The sequence below is a fragment of the Arvicola amphibius genome, chromosome 7 (assembly GCF_903992535.2).
Source record: "Arvicola amphibius chromosome 7, mArvAmp1.2, whole genome shotgun sequence".
In the NCBI taxonomy this organism is placed as follows: domain Eukaryota; kingdom Metazoa; phylum Chordata; class Mammalia; order Rodentia; family Cricetidae; genus Arvicola; species Arvicola amphibius.
Genome location: NC_052053.1, coordinates 101,171,331 through 101,183,846, shown reverse-complemented (window position 1 = coordinate 101,183,846; position 12,516 = coordinate 101,171,331). Strand labels below are relative to the sequence as shown.

At 42.2% G+C, this 12,516-nt stretch overlaps 1 protein-coding gene across 4 annotated transcripts in view; it reads left to right on the top strand.

Annotated features, from left to right (window-relative positions):
• Fut8 (fucosyltransferase 8) overlaps nt 1-2,213 on the top strand; it is a 214,633-nt gene extending 212,420 nt beyond the window's left edge. For all 4 annotated transcript variants that reach the window (XM_038337846.1, XM_038337844.1, XM_038337845.1 and 1 more), the window contains one exon: nt 1,217-2,213. In XM_038337846.1, coding sequence (XP_038193774.1) covers nt 1,217-1,534 — 318 coding nt within the window. In that variant the 3' untranslated portion in view covers nt 1,535-2,213. The remainder of the gene's footprint in view (nt 1-1,216) is intronic.
• Nucleotides 2,214-12,516: the final 10,303 nt, after the last annotated feature.

Sequence of the window (12,516 nt, the reverse complement as noted above, 5' to 3'; positions counted from 1 at the left end):
AGTGGTTTCATTTTTAAGTAGATGCAAAATGTTGGCATAAGGACAACATGAAATTTTATTATGAAAATTTATTAACCGAGATAACCAAAGTAGAGATGTAGAGAAATTTGACCTGAATTGAAACCTCAGTCAGAATGTAAAAAAGAAAAATGTTGTAGGCAAAATGATAGTTCTCTCCTGTCGTTACCTGACTCAGGAAGGGATCTAAAGCCCATTTTACTTTCTAGTGACTCTGTCGATTGCCTAAGTGCTGCCCTTCTCTGACAGGAGCTTAGCTTTTGTCACCAAACATAGTAAATCCCAGAAGTGAAGTTCAGAGTATGCCATTTTGCCTGCTAGCGAGAACATTCTTTAACAGAAGAATCTTTTAAGTAATCTTAAAGCAGCACAAGTTGGGCAAATACGTCTTTCTTAAAGATTATTAGTCTAGCTTGTATCAATCTAAACATGCTGTTACGTATGGAGCACGCTTTAGAGTTCTTTAGGAATAGCTGATATGTTTAAACCCACTTGCTCATTGCTCATCAGTAAATACATAAATCTCTACTGAGGAGATTTCTGAGAAAACACTGTGATTAAGAGTCAATAAAGGGAGCTGGAAAGGTGGTTCAGCTGTTTACAGTGATCAGAGTCCAGTCCCACTGGGGCCGCTCACAGCTTCCTATAACTAAGCTCCGGGGAATCTGACAACCTGGCTTCCACAGGACTTGCACATGAATACACATGCAAACAAAGAGAACATATGAACATATACATTAATACAAATAAAAATTAATTTAACTTTAAAAAAAAAAGTGTGGGTGAAAGGATGAGAGCAACAATATTTGTGTTATTTGAGGTGCTAGTCCCAAACCTTAAATTCTCTAGATAAAAACTTGATTGTACTTATTTTTGTGTCACTAGTTCCCAGCTTGTAAGATCTTGTAGCTCTTAATAATGTTTACTAAAAGTCAATTAATTCATATTCTTTAATTACATTGTACAATATAATTATAGCTCCTGCTGTTTTAATTCTAAAACTTGTGTGTGCACATGCACACCTGTTTGTGTGTGTGCGCGCATGTGGGCAGGCATAAAGAGTAACTACCCATTATCACCTGACAGCAATGGACTGTTCTTAGCCCTCTTTGCCCTAGAGCCTGTCTTTGGTTAGAGACTGATGTGCGGCAGGGTATTTGCACTGTGTACTAACACCTCATTTTCCTTCTTTTCCAAGGTCTGTCGGGTTGCTTATGAAATCATGCAAACGTTGCATCCTGATGCTTCTGCAAACTTCCATTCGTTAGATGACATCTACTATTTTGGAGGTCAGAATGCCCACAACCAGATTGCGGTTTATCCTCACCAACCTCGAACTGACGCGGAAATTCCCATGGAACCTGGAGATATCATCGGTGTGGCTGGAAACCATTGGGATGGCTATTCTAAAGGTGTCAACAGAAAACTGGGGAAAACAGGCCTGTACCCTTCCTACAAAGTCCGAGAGAAGATAGAAACAGTCAAGTACCCCACATATCCTGAAGCTGAAAAATAGAGATGGCGTGTAACAACAGAACTCAGTTCAGACCATCTCAGCCAGCAGAAGAAGACCCAGACTAACCATGTTCATTGACAGGCATGCTCGGCACCAAGAGCAAGTGGGACCCTCGGATGCTGCACTGGTGGAACGCCTCTTTGTGAAGGGCTGCAGCGCCCTACACCCATGCACAGTACAATAACGTACTCACACATAACATACAAACGGATTCTTTTCTACTTCGCCCCTTTAAATATTATGTCCCCATGAAATAAACACTGCCACGTTGTGTAATTTAAGTGACACAGACATTTTGTGTGAGACTTCAAACATGGTGCCTATACCTGAGAGACCTCTGTGGCTTACTGAGAAGATGCGAACAGCTCCCTTCTGTGGGGAAGTTGGTTCTTAGCCAGTGGTAGTGGTGTGGCCACTGAGTTCACTCCAGTCAACAGATTCAGAATGAGAATGGATGTTTTTCCTTTATATGGTTGTCTGGATTTTTTTTTAAGTAATTTCATCAGTTCAGTTCGTCCACCTCATCATTAATGAATGAAGGAATACACCAATAAAGTAAAATGAAATATTCACTGTCCATTAGGAAGTTTTGTAAAACAATGCCATGAACAAAATTTCTTTAGTACTCAATGTTTCTGGACATTCTCTTTGATAACAAAAAATAAATTTTAAAAAGGAATTTTGTAAAGTTTCTGGAATTCTGTATCACTGGATGATGTATTATAGGCTTTGTAGAACTATGGGGGAAATGGAATTATAGCTCTTAAGATTTTTTTTACTCTTGTCCTACTTTTTTCCTTTTCTGGTAGAGTAATCTTATTTTAACTAAGAGAAGCATGGGTCCCTCTAATAGTGGTAAGTGGCTGTAGTGGGTGCATATTATGAAGTTGCCAAGACGTGCTTGGGGGAGGTGTTTATTCTCTTACTTTGGATATTATTGATTTGTCATAATTGAATGAAATAGTCATTCTCTTGCTCCCAGGGAAACTAATCCATAGCAGGTGTGTGTGGTAATCTCTCTTACTATGGCAATTGTCACTTTTTATGAATTAGATTCTGTTGTTTCATCCAGGTACATGCCCTTCCTGTCATGTCCTGCTTTTGAGGACACAAGGAATCTGAGGGGTTGGAAGCTGATTGTTTCTGAAGTATGTACCTCATGGTAGAGAATCTTGTGACCAAAACAGAGGGGGCCGGAATGGGATCCAGAATAAACCTAGACTCACCCGTTCTAAGTTTCCTTCTAGGAACCCATGTTGGAATTACTGCAGAAGCGTGAGACACCCCTGCTTTCACAGGAAACACCTCTATCTGTATGAAGCCCCTTCTACAGGAGCATTTTATAACGTGTTCTGAAAAGACAGGGTCTCTGTGTAGCCTGGCTGGCCTGGAACACGCTCTGTAGACCAAGCTGGCCTCAAACTCATAGGGATCCTCCTGCCTCTGCCTCTGTAATGCTGGGACTACAGGTGTGCACACCACACCCAGTTGCCTCCCGGATGAAATATTTGGTCCACGTAGGAGCCAGTCATAGACCTGGTATTAAGTATCTGACCTTTATAACCTCAGGAAGTGAAATCTTTCCACTAAATATCTCTAAGTCTTAACTACCTCTCAAAGTGCACCCTTCTGAAAGAGCAAAACTTTTAACCATAGTGTTCAGCAAATTTTCATTTAGTTTAGGCACAAATACAAATCAGGTGAAGAGGGATCTCCAGCTGAGCAGAGATAGGCTGTGAATGAGTCATGCTTCAGCTCCCATCTGACTTGTCATCAGAACATTGGGAACTGTGGGTCTGATCTGTACTGCTGTGGAACCAAACTGACCCAGTTCCAGGGCTGAAAGAAATGAATAACTTGTGGCCGAAATAAGCGATTCTCAAATGAAGGCAAAAACATAATTCTGTGTATTTTATCTTTGAGTTCTAGTTCAGTTTCTTTTTAATTCATCCTCTCTGTTAGGATTTCTTCTTTGTTCACCAAAAGCATATTTTTCTTTACTAAAGATAGTTAAATAATTACTTTAAGAATCCTTTTCCTTGGAGGGGTGGGTAGGGGATTTAGCCCAATGGTAGAACACTTCACACTGAGTAAGTAGTAAGGTCCTGAGCATTATAAGGATGTTTTTATTACTTACTACTTAGGTTTTTTGAGACAAGATCTCACTGTATTGCGTAGGTGGGCCTCAAGCCCCCAACGTTACCTTAATCTACCAAGTACTAGGACTGCAGATACGTACCAGCATGTCTGGTTTCATAACTGCTTCACGTAGTAGGCTCTGCTACATTCCTCTGAAGAATTCTGCTGCTGCTGCTGCTCCTAATGATGATGATGATGATGATGCTTGCAGGAGCATAGTTTTAAACATTATTGAGCTCTGCTTATAAACTGTCTTGGGTAGCATCTCAAATTTTATTTTAGTTCATTTATCTTTCCCGGCATTTGTCGTGCATATATTTCAGGGCTTAGTTAAAAACAAACAAACAAACTGGGCAGAAATTATGCACAGAATTTAAGGTACTACCTTTTTTGCTTTTGTTTCTTTCTTTTGAGATTTCCCTCTCACTTCCAACAACTACAGTTGTTGACTCTGTAGTGTGCTCAGTTTCTTTGTCCAGAAAGACTGCAGTTTTTTGGTTTTTTTTTTTTTTTCGTTTTGTTTTTTTGGGTTTTGTTTTGGTAGGGGTGAGGAGGGTGGGGCATTAAAAACAGGGTTTCTCTGTTTAAGAGCCCTAGCTGTCCTGGAACTTGTTTTGTAGACCAGGTTAGCCTCAAAGTCACAGAGATCCACCTGCCTTTGCCTCCCAAGTGCAGAGATTAAATGCATGCACCATAAATGTGTGCACCACCATGCCCGGCAAGACTGCAGGTCTCTGTCAACTCAAAAGTCCTAAGAATAGGACATTCTCTGGTACTGTTACCTTCCTCCATATTTCAGTCTGCCTCTGGAAGTTTGTCTTCTGCTCTGTGCATTTGAGTATTCTCATATATGTTTTGAAACCTCGCAGTTGATCGGTAGAAAGTGCATTCATAAGGTGCTCACTCCACCACACATGAGTATAACTCTGAGAGACTTCAGTGGAAAAGATAACAATAAGGGACTAAGCAACGCTGGTGACCATATCCAGAAAAGCTTTCCAGGGGTGTTATGTCATATGCCATCATGTGCAGGATAGTGATTCCTTTTATACACACTGCCTTCTTGGTAAGGCTAACATTTCTTCATCACCCGGCGTGTGATCCATGAGGACCTGGTACTTAGAAACCCTCTGTTAGGGTTAGAGTAGAAGTATTTGGATCTTTTCCTTTTGGGGTGACTCATTTTTCAAAAGACTTACCCGGAACCACATTACTACCCCTAGATTATTAACTGTGGATAGTAGATTCTGCATATTGGTAGCAAAGCAGTTAACCGTTGTATCAAAGCTTTTCTGATCCTTCACTCAAGACTATATGTTGACTTAGATTCTGATTCTGAAAGAGTTTAGGCCTATTGTGAAAGGGCTCCAAACCAAGATTTTTGTTGGGCTCCAAATAAATAAGGCCAGTTGCTTCCTTCTGTGAATTTTAGTTTTCCATTTTCTTTTTAGTCAAGCCTGTTTTCTAGATCCCATTAAATAAAGAACAACTCCAGTGTGGAAGTTGAGGGTTAAGGGACAAAAAGGGAACCCTTTGGCCACAATTCACTGCCCAGTATGTCCTTTGTGCTTCCAGGAAACTACAGAGGGCTCAGTAGACTTTTGCAGAATAGATGGGAGTCTTAGAGATTGGTGAGTTTGCAAACTTGGCTATGACACCTCAATTTATGCAGATACAAGCTCAGGGAATTTTTTTTAAAGGAAATTATATACTTACTAGTGCCTGGCAGCATTTTCCCTTATAGAAATATGAAGGCGCTGTTCCAAGGCAGAAAAGAAATAGATTTAAAAGTCCTCTTGTTCTCTACGTTATACATGCTTGATGACATGTTCTTTGGCTGAGTTGTTTCTACAAATCAAAACCTCTGACTGTTGTCCTCCTGAGCTATTCAGAGTACCACTTCCAGTTCAGATGTCACTTGCTCTTTCTGTCTTCAAGAGTACCTTGGTTTTCTGTTGCTGCCACCTTAGTGGAAGAAGATCTCATGAAAATGGTTCCCTTGTACTAGTCCATTCTTCATGGCATTCATATGCCTACTTACTTACAGAGACCACAGTTTTGTTGTTGGCATCTGTAAGAAAATGTGATTAAACAGCTCCTTGGAGAGTTACAGGTAGGTAATTTGTGGATCTGAGACATAGTAAAGCTGGGTCCCCTGTATTCATGTCTGTTTAAACTCAACATGCCCAAGAGTTTTACAAATCAATGTCACTACCCTTGATAGGAACATTATATGTAAAAGTATGCTGTTCTAGACAGACCCGGCACCTTTTTAAAAAACAATCTATTGAAGACTCTGACCATGGGCCACTTAATGTTTTAGGAAGAGTTCAGATCTCCTGTTGACCTCCTGCCACAAGGGACTTTGTTGTCAGTAACTGTTCTCAGTAATCTCTCCTCCCACATCACTGTCCTTTAGAGGCTGCTGTTTCTTAACTGCCTGTGTGGGGAGAAAAGGCCGTTGACAAAAGCTTGTTGATTCATAACCCAGCTGGGTATGAGAGCATCTGTGGAGGCGGGAATGTGCATCACTTTATAATGTACCCAGGGCACAAATGTTTTAGTCCGTGGGTGTGGTCAGCAGCCTGAGGAATGATGGGCTTTGTGTTCCTAGCTAGTATTCCATAGAGGCTGACAGCCACTAAGAATTTCTGAAGGAAATGGAAGGAAGTGGGGCAAAGATAAATGATCAATAGTGGTGTTTCCCATTCAGAGCACCTACAAGTGCGGGCCATATCCTTGAACCTCAGAACTCTAAGAGCAAGCCTTCAGTGCTCACCATTGTCCCTAAATTAGACTTGTGGTTTCAAATGTGAGTGGGCAAAACTTCTTCAGAACTTTATAGTCTTCATGTATGGAATAAATTGGTTAGTCCTGTTCAAGGTCTGCAAATTGTCCAGTTGGATCTCACATGTCTAAATGAAGCAGTAATGATTCAGCATCAGCTGATAGTTTTCTCAAGGGCATAATGTGACCACATCTTTGTCTTCCCAGGCAAACCAGATCTATTGTGTACAATCTTCAGATATTTTAAACTGCAGCAGGATAATTTACAAAACAAAACAAACAAAAAGACAGAAAAACACATGAAGTCAGGTGGTGGTGGTGCATACCTTTAATCCCAGCACTCAGGAGGCAAAGATAGGTAGATCTCTGTGAGTTCAAAGCCAGCTTACTTTACAAAGCGAGTTTTAGGAGAGTCAGGATTGTTCACAGAAAAACCCCATCGCAAAACAAAACAAAAACAAAACACCAAAAACCGAAAAACATGAAATATATAAAACCCAAACAAAACAAAACAAAAAACACAAAATGTGACTGTTTGGACTGTTGATAGTCTCTAAACTAGACTGAGGAAGTTCTGAGTCCCTTCTGGTCTTTTCACTGTTTCCTAAGTTCGAGCCACAAGCAGTGGAAATCGTTCACAAATGGACCTCATAGCTGGTGTTGATAGGTTACAAGGCAGGAATGGGAGTGTGTGTCTGTTGTTAAAGGTGAAGAGCAAGTGGTTCAAAATAAGATTGCTCTAGTTGCAGCCTTGGCTTCATATCCATTGCCTCAGCAGGTTCCATCTGAGGCTACTCTTTCAAGAAACTCATATGTCAAATAATCAGAATTCTGCAAGTCAGGAGTTGGCATGCTATGCCCACTTCTTGTTTTTGTAAGTAAAGTTTTATTGGCACACAGAATGCCCACTTACTTATGCTAAGTCTACACTTTGTTTCCAACTGCAGCAGCAGAGTGGAATTGTGACCAAGACTGACTATAGGGGCCACAAAACCTAAAATACTCAGGCTTTTTACAGCAAAAGCTCACTGACCCCTGCTATAACTTGTCATATTATTTAAATTAGAATTCATAATTCAAAGGGCTGGAAATCCCAAAATACTGAGTCATCAAAGTCAAAATTAAAGTATAGTGGTGGTGTATCATGGCCTTTGCTGATGAATGTGCTGGTAAAGGCGCCTCTCAACATAAATATTAGAATAGGCAGAAGCCTTACTGCTGTCTACTAGGAAACTGCTTAATAAACAGATCTACAACGCCTACAACATATGTCACATTCCTCCCAAATGCAAGCACTCCACTGTAGTGTGTCTGGTGAGATGAGGCTGGACTTGAAATCTGTACTGCTGACACCTTGGCAAGCCTCACGCTCTGGCTAGGTCTTAGTTTACTTGCTTTTGTGATGACGGGCATACACGGTTTTTGTGGGGAGTTTTACTGTAGTTTTGTTTAGAGACAGTCTTGAGTGTCCTAAATTGGCCTTGAACTCACTATGTAGCCAAAATGGACCTCCTTCTGATCCTTCTCCTTCCGTTTTCCTAGTGTTGGAATTACGGGTGTGCACCACTACCCCTGCTTTTATTAGAGGCTGGGACTGAACCCAGGGCTTCATGCACACTAACCAAGCACTTCTAACTGAGCTACACCCCAGACTGCAAGTTGTTTTGAGAAAGTAGACTTGGAAATGCTTTGGAAAGGCTAACAGCTCTGCAGAACCACTTACCACTTGGGGTTTGGCATGGTTTCGGCAGTCCTAAAACTGCAGTAGTGCTGAAGAGAAGAACACACTTTAGGCACCCTTCAGAAGGATTCTAACGATGTGCACATACGACCTGCCCTGGAAAGGGAAGATCAACTGCACGAGTGATGCACATTTGAGCTCGCTGGAGACTGACAGTTCTCCCAGACCTCCTGCTATGTGCCAGACACGCTTAGCAAGCATGACCTCAGTGCGTCAGCCTCAATCAAAGCCCTGCCAGGAGTGTTACTATCTCCATCCTGTATAGAAGAGAAAAGGAATCTGCTTTTATGTATTCACTGTATTCCAATGATTTACATAATTACCTCATAATACTCAATACGTATATTTATTCTAATTTTCCAGGTGACATTTACTCACAGAAATTAAGTATGTTTCACATGACAAAATATTCTACTATCTGGCAACATGGGGGAAATGAGGGGACTTGGGGCATGTACATGGGATGGTAAATGTTTCCGTACTCTCTTTTTAATTTGATTAAGGTGATCAGGAAGGGAAGAGTGAATGTCACCCAGATTGCTCCTACAATGGATACTAGATATAAAAAGTATTATGCAACAAAATAGCAAATGCTATAGTCAAGAAGTCTCCATGGGAGTCACGTACTGTTCAAATGTAGTTCAATCTTACAGAATATAGTATCATTATAATTGCTTTAACTATTATTAAAACTTATGGCCAGCAGCATTTTATGGCACACTCCCAATCTATTCATGACTAGGGAGATCTGAGCTAAATTATATGCAAGATAAATACTTAATAAGTGGTCAATTGGAATTAAGCCTGCATCAAAACTGCCTGATTTTGAAGTCTGTTCTTGCAGCTTTGAAACAGTCTTGTCTTCCTTGTTGAGTAAAAATACCATTCATTTAAGGTATTTGATCAATTGAAGTTTGATCAATCAATCTCACTGTATGGGTGAACATCTTTTTAACAAAGTTTTCAAATTATTTTACCTCCTGCCCCATTCTTTAAACATTTTGGAACAGAATTTTATGCTTTTTTTTTCCTGCTTACTTTAACCATCCTAATAGAAACCAGGTAGGTGGTTAGAAAAACTGAAGGTTCTGAGTTGATAGGCTCACGAGGCGTGCCTGGGCTCAACCCCTCTGGGTCTCTGCTTGCCTACAATTGCCTACCTGTATCTTTCAATGCCCACTCCCAGCTCAGCCTCTGCCCTACATAGAGATGCTAAATTGTTAGGGCCACTCAAGTTGTTTCTTACCCAGTTGCTAAATGCGGAAAGAACTCTAGGTGTGATTCCATTCCCCTTAACAAGATAGATCTCGGAGCAGAAACTATTTCCCTGTGCGTGCTTCAGAGAATGGAAGTGCTCTGTAACTGAAGTTGGTGCAGGAATGACATGTGTTTATGGGCACACTCTTCCTGGATGAGGTGTTAGTTGTATCTAGTGACCGCTTGTCTCATGCCCAAGCCCACACTCCAGACTTTACGGTGAAGAGACTGAAGGGGTGGAAAATGCAGACAGTGATTTATCCTGGCTTTGTCTGCCTAGCTGTGATAGTGGTGATATATAACACAGCATCTTGGGCAAGTTTAGTGACCCATTAAGTTGTCCTGAGCTCCATTTAGAGAAAACTTGAAGCCGGCAGAGCTGTCAACACTCAGTTTCATTTTTATTAAGATTCTGCCTCTTCACCCTTAGAGACCACTTATCATTCCTACTCCCAAGAAAAGACAGAGGTAAGCCTGAACTCATCGCCTCGTGGACACCCTTAGAGCTCTCTAGGCCAGGAAGGGCCTCTTGGCCTCTGTCAGCAGCCATTCCGTTATCACATTCCTCCATGAACAAGCGAGCCCACGCACCATACCACACGGAGCTCCTGAGCTAGCACGACGCTCAGGGCAGCTGTGCACAGAGTCAAGATGCTCGGGCGTCTGGTAAGATAGGGAGGTCATGAAAAGCGAGACCATCAGTTATTATCACCAGCTGTTTTCAGGGTAATTTTTTATTACATTTTGTTTATGTGGGCAGGGTGACATGCCGCCTCACACGGATGGAGTTAAAGGGTAATCCGCGTGAACTGATTTTCTCCACCGTGTAGATGGCAGAGATTGAACTCGGCACCTTTACTCCACTGAGCAATCTCATTACCACAATGATGATTGTTTTCTTAAAATCCACACTGGAAATCAAGATATTATCCAACCAAACAAGAAAAGAAATGCTGCTTTCTATTCTCACCATGATTTAACCCCAATAAACCTTGTTTTGTAAGCCACTTACTTGGCTGCGGCTTAAGAACAAAAAAATGTATTTAATTGTGTTCTTGTACAGTGATTGGCACATAGCAAATTCTATAAAAGCAGTGTGCTGAAATAATTAAAAACCTTATGATCCTGGGTCTTAGATTTGCTTTAAAGCAAGATAGGAGGAAGACAGAATTAGATGGAAGTGCAGATGAAATAAGACCGTTTCAGCTGGAAATGGCAGTGGGAAATGTCATGGAAGTTTGTCACAGTGTTTTCTCTACGGTTTTAGTCACTGTTCCAAAACAAAGCGCGTTTAGTAGTATCTAAATTAAGCATGGCAAAATATTGAAAGAGTGGCAAAGCCTGGCATCAACCCAGCTAAGCAGTGTCTTTTTTCCTACGTTGTGTTTTGTGGCCAGACCATGTGACGTCAGTTCTAACCATGAAGAGTCCTTGCTGCCTCTAGGCTGGGTGGGAAAAATGCAGTGAAGACCCCCAAACCAAAGCTCCTCTGGAGTGCTGGAGTCTGCGTGAAAGAGCTGGGACTTCAGAATTCTATCAAGGGGCAGAACAAGCCCCTCCTGCACCCCCTCCCGGCTACTGAGGGACGGGTAGTAGACGATGACATTCCTGAGAGATTGACTATTAATGGTCACTGTTATTACGTACAGTGTTTAATTGCCCACAATCTTCAAACAAGACTTTAAGCATATGTACTTCCGAAGCAGGAGGAGACCCTGAGTAGTTGTTTGACTTTTTAGGGACTCCAAAGCTTTAACAAACCACCTCTGAGGATAGTAATGCCATGAGAACAGAAGTAGCATTTCTCGAGTGGTCATTATACGCGAGGCGCTGTTGTAAGTGCTTTGCCTGCCTTAGTTAATTCCAGCCTCACAAAACAAGGAGGAGACTCCTCTTGTTCCAGTGTTGAAGAAGAGGAAAGTAAGAAAAGTAGTAACTTGCCTAAGTTCAACAGTTACAAGCAACAGAGCCCAAATTCAAATCCAAGCCTCCTGTCTCCTGAGCCATCTCTTCTCAGTCTTCAGTATTGGCTCAGTGAGACCCCCTCGCCGTGAGGGCTGAGGATGTGTCACTAGCGAAAATGCGGACCTCCCTCTCCTTGGAGGAGCGCACTGTACAGGAAAAGCTGCGAAGTCTGTATGTCCCCTGCCCACGTAAAGCACTATCTAGAGAGCAGAGTTAACAGTGGTACCCTCGATCTACTGAATGACTTTTCTCTTATTCCTTCCCTCGACAGGGCCTCCGTCTGTCCTGCACTTGGCTCGCTCCACCTGCACCTCCCATTGCTATGCTCTCTCTCCTCAGACTACTCTTCCCGATCCCTCTTCCTGACTCCAAGCCAGGTGTATTAGGGCAGGGAGTCGGCATAAATGTGTACCCATCTTCACATGTCTTCTGGCTTTTTGATCCTTCTTGCCTGCCGTAGGTGCTACCTGCAGCACTTCAGGAGAGAGTTTTGCCAATTCTCTACCTAGGTCGGGGCTTTCCCACCGCCTTCTTAGGGATGTTTTAAGAGCTATGTGAGATGATTGGGGGGATAAAGAGAACATTGGTTGTGCGGGGCTCTAAACTCCTAATCCCTCTTCTGAGTCCAATCCTACTTTATTTACTCTGTATAAAAAGAGGGCAGTAGAGAAGGCTTCCAATCCTGAGGAAAAGGGAGAGAAGCTTCCGACTACTTTATGTCATGACCCTCCCAGCGCCCACCCTCCTGTCTATGAGGATTAGAGGTGATAAGGAAGCCCAGGGGGCTCTCCTTGCTCCCACCATTCCACTTTCTAGGCTTCAAAACCAAAGACAGTCCTAACAAAACAGCTCCTAGGCAGAGTAAACGGCCGTGTTTGCGGCTCCTTCAGGTCCTGTGGTTCTGACTCTTACAAAGTCTCACACAAAATAGACACAGAAAGAAAGTGGCATGGCTGGCTGGGTGACATAATGTCTATTAGTCTCCTGCGGGAGGAGGCTGTCCACAGTATTCCTCCTTCAAGATTCAGAGAGGACTTCGGGATTGAGAACAAGGAGTCTAGACTCACACTCGAGCCCTGCCACTCCAAACCAC